This window comes from Salvelinus alpinus, chromosome 28 (genome assembly GCF_045679555.1).
Source record: "Salvelinus alpinus chromosome 28, SLU_Salpinus.1, whole genome shotgun sequence".
NCBI lineage: Eukaryota > Metazoa > Chordata > Actinopteri > Salmoniformes > Salmonidae > Salvelinus > Salvelinus alpinus.
The window spans coordinates 26,757,004-26,770,156 of NC_092113.1; the positions used below are offsets into that span (position 1 = coordinate 26,757,004).

At 40.3% G+C, this 13,153-nt stretch overlaps 1 protein-coding gene across 1 annotated transcript; it reads left to right on the forward strand.

The window, feature by feature from the left end:
- The first annotated feature begins 1,025 nt into the window (after positions 1-1,025).
- Positions 1,026-13,147, forward strand: LOC139557557 (Na(+)/dicarboxylate cotransporter 3-like). The gene is made up of 13 exons (XM_071372540.1): positions 1,026-1,404; positions 2,038-2,303; positions 4,996-5,159; positions 6,024-6,084; positions 6,206-6,385; positions 7,274-7,399; positions 7,594-7,686; positions 7,924-8,028; positions 8,163-8,260; positions 10,397-10,509; positions 10,712-10,873; positions 11,568-11,705; positions 11,812-13,147. Exons 1-13 carry the CDS (start codon positions 1,288-1,290, stop codon positions 11,998-12,000), a joined length of 1,812 nt encoding a protein of 603 aa, XP_071228641.1. The 5' UTR covers positions 1,026-1,287; the 3' UTR covers positions 12,001-13,147.
- The last annotated feature ends 6 nt before the right edge of the window (positions 13,148-13,153 follow it).

The window sequence follows — 13,153 nt, forward strand, 5'->3', positions numbered from 1 at the left end:
AGTCTTTCTTCCTTTAAGAAACTTTAATATTAATCGGTTTCCACACATACTGTATTTTTCACACATACCACAAACCAGTTTGTATGTATGACACATGTTATGACACTAGAGGGCACCTCTGCATCACAGATAATAGTTCAACTGTGGAAAGTACTGCTTATTCCTGTGACCAAGAGCAATGGAGGGTTGGCTCTGACCTCTAAGAGGCCACCAGAGTCGTGCCAGCAGTGAAGAGACCGTTTCTGGCCAGGTAGTTATAAATGGCTTTAGAAAGCCGAATAGAGAGGCAGCTACTCCTGTGGGAGAGAAACAAGCCTGCCATTGCCTTCGATTGAGCATTGCCAGATCAGACAGTTGGCTACCAAGTTTTTATCCTGCTTTTAACACCAATGTCTTTTAAAGTAGCCTATGTCCTCACTTCACATTTGTAGATGGAGAATTTACGATTAGGCTTATCGCTTAAAGGAACGTCTGCAATGGCGGGAGCCACCATTGAAAACAACAATGAACTGAAGTCACCTTTTTATTAAACCAGCCACTAAAACAATAGAATGTATCTATCAATTATCTACCAAAAACAACTAAATGCTGCATTTACACAGGCTGCCCAATTCTTATTTTTTTTGCACTTATTGGTCTTTTGACCAATCAAATCAGCTCTGAATAAGAGCTGATGTGAAAAGATCTGATGTGATTGGTCAAAAGACCAATTAGTGAGAAAAATATCAGAATTGGGCTTCCAGGTGTAAATGCTGCCTATTTTAACTGTGTATAGTCACGTGTTACAGATTACCATTGTAATCTCCATGTATTTGGTCTCCATTTGTTTCCAAACATATGATTTCTGCAAAATTCGGACCTTTGTGGCACATGTCTGTGGTTCAAGTCCCTATCCTCTTAAAATGAAGTTTACATGGTTTACCTATGTGGCCCCTTCCCTTGTGTGATCAACCATGAATGATTTTTGATGACTGTTGACATGGCTGGCATCCATTTTGCAGGGAGGAACCAGAAAGACAAGACTACTGGAATTGTTAAAATGTTGGTTATTATCAGTAAAACACAATAAATCACATACAAATTGTGCAATCACAGAGCAAGCTCAACTTGCGCGCGCATCCCTAATAACTTGAACAATGCGTTATGAGTTAACCTGTTAGCCAATAGTTAATCTTCTCCAAGAGGGCAAAAACAACGGAGTCAAAGTGATAAAAGTGAGGCTTCAAAATTCTGCACTCCGGCATCACATAACAAGCGTTGGTGCACTTCAATAAAATAATATTCGTCATGGAAATGGAAACAATATCAACGTTCGCTAAGAAGCTTTGGTGCGTCAAGAAACAACTTATTCTCGTCCTCACTCCGCTTATTCTCCTCCCGTTACTTTTTGGTCTACCGGAAAAGGTAAGTGGTTATTGGAAGAAACACAAATCTTGCTACTCTAACCATTTATTTCTCTAACTCACAAGAAAAAGTAGTTTTATAACTGTATATAACTAAGCCAAATTGCTGAACCACATAAAATTGTCATGACCTACTACTGAAAGTCAGGCAATGGTTAAATACAGTATTGCCACATAGCCTAAAACTGATATGATTAATAATATCCACACCTGCCTTTAAATCTGAACACCCATTAAACCAACATCTGTTGGAATAAGACTTCACTGAAATTATAATCAGGATCATAAAACGTGCCATTAGATTTAAAAACAGGACATGGTCCCGCTTCATCATATAGCTAAAACATCAATCCTCACATTAATAACTCGACCCTAACTCCATTCACCCCTCTTAATCATAGCCATAACCCAATTGGAGACCTAACCAACCAATCTGAGACCTAACCCAGCTATTAATAACTTCATGGGCTTATTTATTTACAATTCCCCCCTAATTTTGCAATTCCACACACAGAAAAAAAGTACATTCCTTATACATTTGTCTTTCCACAGCGTGATACAAACATTAATGAAATAGATAACCTTTGGCATTTACTCTTAATGTTCACCAACATGTTTCTGTTATGTTTTTCAGGAGGGGAAATGTCTGTATGTGGTGCTGCTAATGGCTGTGTTCTGGTGCACAGAGGCTCTTCCCTTAGCTGTCACTGCCATGCTACCTGTTTGCCTCTTTCCAACAATGGGAATTCTTCCATCCCAAAAAGTCTGCCCTCAGTACTTCCTCGATACCAATTTTCTCTTTCTCAGCGGTCTTGTGATGGCATCAGCTATCGAGGAATGGGGTCTGCATCGCAGAATAGCTCTGAAAGTTCTTAAGATTGTTGGAGTCAAACCAGCCTGGTGAGAAGTCTATATCGCCATATATACAACAGTAATACATTTATCATAATTTATATTTTGGGATTATTTTCCATTATCTAATATGAATCCACTACATATGGCAAAATATACATAATCATGTTTTTAATTTTTTTTTATTGAACCTTTATTTAACTAGGCAAGTCATTTAATAACAAATTCTTATTTACAATGACGGCCTACCAAAAGGCAAAAGGTGTCCTGCGGGGACGGGGGACTGGGATTAAAAATTAAAAATAAATACAATATAAATATAGGACAAAACACACATCACAACAAGAGAGACAACACAACACTACATAAAGAGAGACCTAAGACAACAACATAGCAAGGCAGCAACACATGACAACACAGCATGGTAGCAACACAACATAACAACAACATGGTAGCAACACAACATTGTGGCAGCACAAATCATGGTACAAACATTATTGGGCACAGACAACAGCACAAAGGGCAAGAAGGTAGAGACAACAATATATGACACAAAGCAGCCACAACTGTCCATGATTGAGTCATTGAATGAAGATATTGAGATAAAACTGTCCAGTTTGAGTGTTTGTTGCAGCTCGTTCCAGTCGCTAGCTGCAGTGAACTGAAAAGAGAAGCGACCCAGGGATGTGTGTGCTTTGGGGACCTTTAACAGAATGTGACTGGCAGAACGGGTGTTGTATGTGGAGGATGAGAGCTGCAGTAGGTATCTCAGATAGGGGGAGAGTGAGGCCTAAGAGGGTTTTATAAATAAGCATCGCAAAGGGTATACAGAGATGACCAGTTTACAGAGGAGTATAGAGTGCAGTGATGTGTCCTATAAGGAGCATTGGTGGCAAATCCGATGGCCGAATAGTAAAGAACATCTAGCCGCTCGAGAGCACCCTTACCTGCCAATCTATAAATTATATCTCCGTAATCTAGCATGGGTAAAATGGTCATCTGAATCAGGTTTAGTTTGGCAGCTGGGCTGAAAGAGGAGTGATTACGATAGAGGAAACCAAGTCTAGATTTAACTTTAGCCTGCAGCTTTGATATGTGCTGAGAGAAGGACAGTGCACCGTCTAGCCATACTCCCAAGTACTTGCATGAGGTGACTACCTCAAGCTCTAAACCCTCAGAGGTAGTAATCACACCTGTGGGAAGAGGGGCATTCTTCTTACCAAACCACATGACCTTTGTTTTGGAGGTGTTCAGAACAAGGTTAAGGGTAGAGATAGCTTGTTGGACACTAAGAAGGCTTTGTTGGAGAGCATTTAACACAAAATCCGGGGAGGGGCCAGCTGAGTGTAAGACTGTATCATCTGCATTTAAATGGATGAGAGAGCTTCCTACTGCCTGAGCTATGTTGTTGATGTAAATTTTGAAGAGCGTGGGGCCTAGGATCGAGCCTTGGGTTACTCCCTTGGTGACAGTCAGTGGCTGAGACAGCAGATTTTCTGACTTTATACACTGTACTCTTTGAGAGAGGTAGTTAGCCATCCAGGCCAAAGACCCCTCAGAGACACCAATACTCCTTAGCCGGCCCACAAGAATGGAATGGTCTACCGTATCAAAAGCTTTGGCCAAGTCAACAAAAATAGCAGCGCAATATTTCTTAGAATCAAGGGCAATGGTGACATCATTGAGGACCTTTAAGGTTGCAGTGACACATCCATAACCTGAGCGGAAACCAGATTGCATTCCCGAGAGAATACTATAGACATCAAGAAAGCCAGTTAGTTGATTATTGACAAGTTTTTCCAACACTTTTGAGAAACAGGGCAAAATATAAATAGGCCTAGAACAGTTAGGATCAGCTTGATCTCCCCTTTAAATAAAGGACAAACCGTGGCTGCCTTCCAAACAATGGGAACCTCCCCAGAAAGGAGAGAGGCTAAAAAGGTGGGAGATAGGCTTGGCGATGATAGGGGCAGCAACCTTAAAGAAGAAAGGGTCTAAACCATCTGACCCAGATGTTTTTTTGTGGTCAAGTTTAAGGAGCTCCTTTAGCACCTCGGACTCAGTAACTGCCTGAGGGAGAAACTTTGTAGCGGGGCAGGGGAAAAAGAGGGAGATGCATCAGGGATAGTCGCATTAGAAGGGGTGGGAGATTAGGAAATGTTGGACGGGCAATGAGGCATGGCTGAGTCAAATAGGAATCCTGACTTAATGAAGTGGTGATTAAAGAGCTCAGCCATGTGCTTCTTGTCAGTAACAACCACATCATCAACATTAAGGGACATGGGCAGCTGTGAGGAGGAGGGTTTATTCTCCAGGTCATTAATCGTTTTCCAGAGCTTCTTGGGGTTAGACCCACAGAGAGAGTACTGCTCCTTAAAGTAACTAACTTTGGCCTTCCAGATAGCCTGAGTGCACTTATTTCTCATTTGCCTGAATGATAGCCAGTCAGCCTGAGTATGCGTGTGCCTTTCGCCAAATGCAATTCTTAAGGTGGAGTAACTCGGCAAGATCACGGTCGAACCAGGGGCTAAATCTGTTTTTAATTCTCATTTTCTTTATGGGGGCGTGTTTGTTAACAATACCACTGAAAATTTCAAAAAAGAAGGTCCAAGCGTCTTCGAGCTGATTCTCTACCATTTTACATAGGCCAGTTGTTATCAGAAATGTTATTGATAATCATAGTATTGATTTGTCACTCCACTTACACCTGACCCATGTGCCCATCTCTCTCCCCATACAGGTTGATTTTGGGAATGATGATCACCTCTGCCTTCCTGTCCATGTGGCTCAGCAACACAGCAACAACGGCCATGATGCTTCCCATTGCTAACGCCATCCTGGAGAGCCTCTTTGGGGACCTGGCCACTCTGAAGGAGAACTGCAAGGTGAAAGAGGAGACAGAGGGTGAGTTGCTGTGTAGGGTTTCTCCAACTGTCCCACACACATCTAGCGAAAAGATTAAGACCTATACAGTAGCTAAGCCAGGACAAATGTAGTCTATCAACACTGAAGGGTAGAATTAATGCTAATTGTTTGTAGTGCTTACCCAAGGGTGTCAAACTCAAACCATGGAGGGCCAAGTGTCTGCTGATTTTAGTTTTTTCCTTTCAATTTGTGTCCAGTTAAGACCTATACAAACAAGTGAGAGGAGTTCCTAACTGATCAGTGACCTTAATTCATCAATCAAATAAGAGGGAGGAGCGAAAACCCACAGACACTCGGGCCTCTGTGGAATGAGTTTGACACCTGCCTTACACAGACAAACAGACTATACTTTAATTTTCTATAGCTAAGAATGATGTTTCCACATTAAAACTGTAATATGTAACTCAGGGTGTGAACTATCATATTGCCTTCAGAGCACGACATGTCAAGTTATTCAATATTCAAATGGTAATTTATTGATTATAGTAGCCACCTTTCAAGTCATTTATTAAATATGACAGAGGTCTACAGACAAGCTAGTTAGAAAACTGGAACTCACAGGCTTTGATTACATATAAATTGTTAATATCTCTGTTATAGCTTGTCTCATTCATACTATAGCTATGTATACTGTAGCATCAAACTAGTTGGTTTATGGGAAACATATTGATTCTCCTTAGAGGCAGTTACACTTAGATAACCCCCTAAATCTCCTTCAAATTGGTATTCAATATGGAATTATTATGTCTAAGCCTGTCCTTAAAAATATTTAGTCATTTGTCACTGCACAGTGAACAATGGAGAGAATAACTCTAACAACCTGTTAACTTCAACATCCATCAGGTCAATCACAAGTAAAGCTGCATTCACTGCCCTGTGAAAAACAGATCTTGTCTATAGATGGGTAAGAAAGGAAGCATAAACAAACTATTTTAGCTCTCATGTTGGATTCACGGTTATCATGTAGCTATTTACTAGCATTGTTACAATCTGTTTGGTTACATTTCCCTATATTATATCTTAAGAACTGATGGGATGGTGCGGTCAAATGGGAGGACTGCACAAGAGATCAGGACAGAGTCAGAGTACCAGATGAAGGTGTGGAAAGGCTTCCTGATCTGTATCCCATACGCTGCCAGTATCGGAGGGACTGCCACCCTGACAGGCACGGCGCCAAACCTCATCCTCATTGGACAACTTAAGAGGTACCCAAGTTGAGGACTTGACTGATCTCTCTTTCTCCTACTGTATCTGTACATACCCTCTCATAGACCTCACAGGCCCATCAGATAGAGCAATAAAGGTATGTAAGGAGAAAAAGTATCCCTGAGAAGGTCTATGAAAGGGTTTTAACCATTATGAAAAAAGATGAGTACTGCTCTGTTTCAGACTTCAGAAGTCCCTCTGAAAGCCCCAGTGCAGTCAAAAATTAGATTTTCCTGTGCTTTATATATACACTGAGTATACCAAACATTAGGAACCCCCCCCCCCTTCTCCCCCCTTTTCCCCTCAGAACAGCCTCAATTTGTCGGGCGTAGACTACAAGGTGTTAAAAGCGTTCCACAGGGATGCTGACCCATGTTGACTCTAATGCTTCCCACGGTTGTGTCAAGTTGGCTGGATGTCGTTTTGGGTGGTGGACCATTCTTGATACATGCGGGAAACTGTTGAGTGTGAAAAATTCAGCAGCGTTGCAGTTTTAGTATAAGAGCTGTTTGAAAAGACCGCCGGAAATTTCAGCCGGTTTTGGTGGGATGGAGTTTTGGCCTGCCTGGTGGCATCACCAAATGATTCAATAGACCAATAAGAAAGAGTTCTAAACCTCTCTGCCAATAACAGCTAGTTTTCAGTTTCCCCCTCCCCACTCAGACAGTCCTAGCTAAATTCTTTCTTGAGAAATTGCTCTTGCTAAGAGGCAAGAGCAATATGATATTGAGGACCTTTAAAGGCATATGACACCAACCTGACAACCTGATTTAGGATTTTACTGGCAAATAGCTGTGTTTGAAGAACATGTTACATTTTAGACCATAAAATACGACTTTTTTCATGTTTGCTGTACCGTTTTTGACAGTTGCTTATTTGTGTCCTAGTTACTTCCCAGAGTGCGACTTGATAAATTTTGGCTCTTGGTTTGCATTCGCCTTTCCTCTCATGGTGCTCTTCCTCATCTTGGCATGGCTGTGGATTTCTTTCCTCTACGGGGGCTTGAATACGCGGTATGGTGGTCAAATCAAATCTAAGTTCCTCAAAAGTGTGTAATATAAAAACGTGACCATAGATGATTATATATGCAGTCTGTGCTAGAGTTCTAAGATTTTTGCCTGTACACTTTTTAAAATAATATGAAGTAATACATTTTCCTACCTGTCAGATACATTCACACTATTTTAATACTATTTGTTGTGTTCAGGTTATGTGTGAAGAAACAGGACGAAAGAGCACAAGCAGAGAAAAAAGCAGAGGCTGTTATTGATGAAGACTACAGAAAACTAGGCCCCATAAAGTAAGGGACTCTAGCCTTATCTCTAGACTAAATCACAGGCAACATGCTCTAATCTTAAATCATGCCCTATACCAGGGTTGGCCAATTCTGGTTCAGGAGGGCCACATTGTTCGCATGCTTTAGATTGTTTATTTTATTCAGTTGGATGGAACAAAATCCTGCTACAACCCTCCAGGACTAAGGATTCCTCAATGACGGGGATTCCTCAATGACAACAATTTCCATCTTCCATTTTAGTTTTGCAGAAGGATCCATCGCATTCTTTTTCATTTTGTTTGCCGTTCTCCTGTTCACAAGAGATCCCAAATTTGTAACTGGATGGTCCACATTTTTCAACAAAGGGTAAGACAGATAAGCTTGCTACAAGCTAACAAGGCACTACCCGTTACCTCGGAAATGTCTGTATAATTCACTGGAGGCATGAGGAAACCAGCTGCATCATGACTTCCTCTTCTCTGATTCTCTTCCTACTGTAGGTATGTGTCAGATGCGACCACTGGAGTGATCATTGCGTCAATCCTATTTTTCTTCCCTTCCCAGAAGCCCTCTCTTAGCTGGTGGTTTGATTCTAGAGGTCAGTACTTGAAAGGACATGTCCCAAATAATAAGAAATATTTTGGAATATGTAGATGGAAATACCACTGCCTCCAGTCATATCACCTTTCTGTACTGATATAGAGGACACATTGGATGTTTTCGAATCAAAAGATTAAATGGAGCAGCTGTATGCATATACTGTAGATCAAGGGTTTTAAACTCACATTATTTAAGCAATAAGGCCCAAAGATTGTGGTATATGGCCAATTATCCTCAGCTAAGGGCTGTTTTTAATCACGACGCAACACTGAGTGCCTGGATACAGACCTTAGCCGTGGTATATTGGCCATATAACACAAACCCGAGGTGCCTTATTGCTATTATAAACTGGTTACCAACGTAATTAGAGCAGTAAAAATCAATATTTTGTCATACCCATGGTATACGGTCTGATTTACCACGGCTGTCAGCCAATCAGCATTCAGGGCTTGAACCACCCAGTTTATAATATTAATTATACCATGGCATTGTTGAATACTTCCCTATAACGCATGGTATATTTGCACGGTAGAATTCAATGGCTATAGTTCATTCTTCCATGTTCTATATTTGAGCAGCTTTTGAAAACAAAAGTCGAATTGAAAACATTATTGGCATTGTTGAATTCGATTTTCATAATGGCAAGCTAGAATTCATGGTTTGGTTAGCCAAACTAGCGAGCCTGTTTGGTTACCACGGCAACTACTAATGCACTTACTAGCTACTTCAGTGGATGTTGAACACATTTCTACCAGCAAATGAACACATTTCTTTAAATTATAGCCATGGTATAAAAGGGATAATCAACTATGCATTCTCTGGAAAATAATGAAACTCCTTGGAAGGTCATTTCCACTCTGCTAGCACGTTGTTGAACACACCTTCTGCATCGTTCATTATTTTCCATAGAATGCAGAGGCCTTTGTTGATTATCCCTTACATCATGCCTCACCAGAAATAAATTACAGTACAGATGTCGTATCTTAATTTGATCACGCTGTTGTTACAGGAATTTTCCTGCACAGCGTAGAATACACTACACTTGTAGTGTATTCAAGGTTTAAAAAGGCTTTTAAAGTTTGGAATTTCTACTTTAAAATTTCAAACTTAATTTGCCCTAATGAAAAATGTATCAACCTCTACAAAAAATGACAATTAATTATAATCCATATAATAACTCACATTTCCTGTTGCTGAAGGATTATTATACTGCTGTAGCAAACTGGCTCCAATTAAGATCCTACATCTGTATCATTGACTACTATCAAAGTAGAATATTCTTTCTTTCTTTCATTAGTCCATTTCTGAAGTGCAAAACTTGCATTGGCTCTGTTGTTAGGTACTGTAAATCACCTGAGGAATGTTAATGACGTAGATTAGTCTGAGCAGCATTCTGTTGTGAGGTAAGACTGTAGCCCCTTTGTTTGTGTGATTATTATTCATCTCTCAAAAGTGTGTCGCCACACTTTGGTTTGCTCTGTTTACTCTGCTCTACAGCTGAAGTCAGAAGTTTACAAACACCTTAGCCAAATACATTTCAACTCAGTTTTTCACAATTCCTGACATTTAATCCTAGTAAAAATTCCCTGTCTTAGGTCAGTTAGGATCACCACTTTATTTTAAGAATGTGAAATGTCAGAATAATAGTAGAGAGAATGATTTATTTCAGCTTTTATTTATTTCATCACATTCCCAGTGGGTCAGACGTTTATATACACTCAATTAGTATTTGGTAGCATTGCCTTTAAATTGTTTAACTTGGGTCAAATGTTTCAGGTAGCCTTCCACAAGCTTCCCACAATAAGTTGGCCCATTCCTCCTGACAGAGCTGGTGTAACTGCGTGAGATTTGTAGGCCTCCTTGCTCGCACACGCTTTTTCAGTTCTACCCACACATTTTCTATGGGATTGAAACATTTCTGGCCCAGCGGTACCCGAGAGAAAAACAAAACACCAGCCATGGCCATATTTTGACCCTTAACCCTTATTTTAACCTCTAACCCCTACCTTCCGCCTTTTCTTTATTACTCCTTTTCAAGGCCACTTGCAGGTTAGATATTCTGAGATTTCGGTGGTTGACCTGGATTTGGCTGGTGGGCCGAGGTTGATTGTATACCTTGTCATGTTTTCCTCAGCATCAAATACTCCATATGTTCCTCTACTATCATGGAAGAAAGCACAGGAATGTGTCCCATGGAATATCATTCTGTTGCTGGGTGGAGGCTTTGCCATGGCCAAGGGATGTGAGGTAAAATCATAGAATTTACATATAGAATCAATATGCCCTATGGGTAAAACCTGTTGATGTTTAATGATGCACAAAGATATGAAATCCCTTTAACTCACATTCAAATATCTATTGTGTGGTGATTTATATACTTTTTACCTATTTCTGCTACTACTGAGATGGGGGCTGTCTGTTGATGCTCTGTCCCTGTTGTATAATATAGGAGTCAGGACTGGCGGCGTGGATAGGAGCCTACCTCCAGCCTATTGCCCAGGTCCCCCCTGCTGTGGCCGTCATGTTCATCACAGCTTTCCTGGCCTGTTTCACAGAGTTTGCCAGCAACACCGCCACCATTATCATATTCCTGCCCGTCATCGCTGAACTGGTGAGCTGTCATCTATGACATGACCACAACATTCAACATTTAGTTAGATGTTTCCATTATTGAGATTGACGTACCCTGTGGGTATGAAAAGGACAGGCCTACTGTAGTAGGTAATCATTTTGAAGGAAGACATGTATTTTGTGTGTAGTATTTGAATATCCCTTGTTATCTACCAAAAAGCCTTGAACTACATTGGATGACTAATTCATGGATTAGTATTCCCCATGGGAAAATATGATGGGGAAATAGGTGCTCTCTACTCTAATCTCCCACAGCAATTTACCTTTTTAGTGTTTGCCATGGGGTTAACAGATCTGTCAGCGTAGCACCATGGCTGTTGGGTCTATTTGTATGTCTGTTGGACATTAACTACAGTTATCAGTAACCAGTTGTCTTTGGCTGGGAGTGACAATGTCCTGCAGTATCGTTCAATCGTATCATCCAGTATCACCATGACAAGTGCGCCATACTTACTTATCTTCAGTGAAATTCCCAAGCCAAATAAATTACGACTAACAATTTGGAATATCGTTCCCAGTTATTGAATTAGAGATGGATTCACTCACTCACTCCTTACTAACGTGTGTGCTCCTTGTGTTTGTCTGAAGAAAAGTGTTTAAAAGTGTTATTAGTTTTGCATTAATACAATTATGTCAAAAGAATAGCAACAAATGTGTTTGTCTCCTCTTGACAGGCTATGTTTGTCAAGGTGAACCCTCTTTACTTTATGATACCTGCGACAACAGGATGTTCATTTGCCTTCATGTTGCCAGTCTCCACCCCTCCCAACTCCATTGCCTTTGCATCTGGCCATCTTTTGGTGAAGGACATGGTAAGATCCTTATGCCGATATACTGTATGACCATATGTCAGACTGTTCCTAAACTTAAAGGTACTGTATTCTAGCATATACATCTGTTTGGTTTCTCTATTTACAGGTAAAAACAGGCTTTGTGATGAACATTTTGGGCATTTTATCGGTTTCTCTGGCCATGAACACTTGGGGTCGTGCCATGTTCAGTTTGGAGACTTATCCAGACTGGGCTCGTCCAGTCAACATGTCCAGTACTGTCACAGATATACAGTTCCCCTCCGACTCACCTTTCAACCTTACTAGTTTACCGTAGATCTGAAGCTTATCCAGTATAATTATTATACTGTATTATATAGTAAATACTGGATCATAATTTCTGAATATGTACAAAGTCAATAACTATAGACTTGGGGAGAATTAGCTGTTACTTTAAGTAATTTAGCTTATGGTATGATGGCTATACCATGTTTCTAAGGTACTGTCCTTTTTCGATCAGTCTACTGTATATGAGTTTAGATTTTTTAACGGTTTATATTTTGTTCAGGCTCTCATTGTGATCTACTTACTCTGTCATGTAGATTATACCAATTTCTAGCAGCTCATTTTCTTGTTTGTCACGAACCCCTGCTCTCCCCAGATGTGTCCTGTGTTTTGCCTTGATTTGTTTTAGGTCCCTATGACATGTTTCCATTGGAAGATAATTTGTTTGGGCAGGGCGGGGGGCGACAGAATAGACAGTGGTTGGTCTGTCTGTTGTTGCGTTCTCTTCCACAGTTATACAACAAGTCATGTCGGGCATAGTTTTTGTCCAGACACCTGTGATGTCTTGTCTCATCTCTCGCTATGCTTGCTGAAATGAATTGCATCTTAGTGACCTCTGATGGTCATTGTGCCACATTGCACTGATCACTGTGTGCATCTCATACTGTACCTCACTGTAACATTCCCTGGATAGTGTTTGTGATGGTAATCCTTATTGATTAGGGTGTTAGCAGTCTGCTTGATGATTATAAACCCAATCCATTTCATGACAGTGAACTCTCATCCTCCAAGTCCTCCACCTACTGGTAAATGACACTTGAACTCAATCCTCCATTGACCTTTAGCTGTATAAACTGTGACTGTCTTGACACATAACAGGAGTTTGTGAATTATTCATAAAACATACTTACCTAGGCCATGGGGGTCACTGGCTGCATGTGTTTTAACATATTTTTGTAAGTTACACACAGAAGGTCATTTTTACTTTTCATTGTGTCTTTTAAAACCATAAATCATGATTTTCTGATCTTATTTTATTTGAAATAATCATTAGAAATGTGGTGTGTGGAAATCGAAATAACTATTTTCTACCATAGATTTTATTTAGTGTAATACGTTTAGCTTTATCAATGCACATTTTGTAGATTTGTTATTTTCCTAATACTTCTCGTTACCAAATAAAACTGAATGGCAAATGAGTTAGT

Coding starts and splice junctions, on each gene's coding strand:
- LOC139557557 (XM_071372540.1), top strand. CDS start 1,288: ATGGAAATGGAAACAATATCAACGTTCGCTAAGAAGCTTTGGTGCGTC. Junction 8,029..8,162: donor TCCACATTTTTCAACAAAGG/GTAAGACAGATA, acceptor TTCCTACTGTAG/GTATGTGTCAGATGCGACCA. Junction 10,874..11,567: donor TGCCCGTCATCGCTGAACTG/GTGAGCTGTCAT, acceptor TCCTCTTGACAG/GCTATGTTTGTCAAGGTGAA.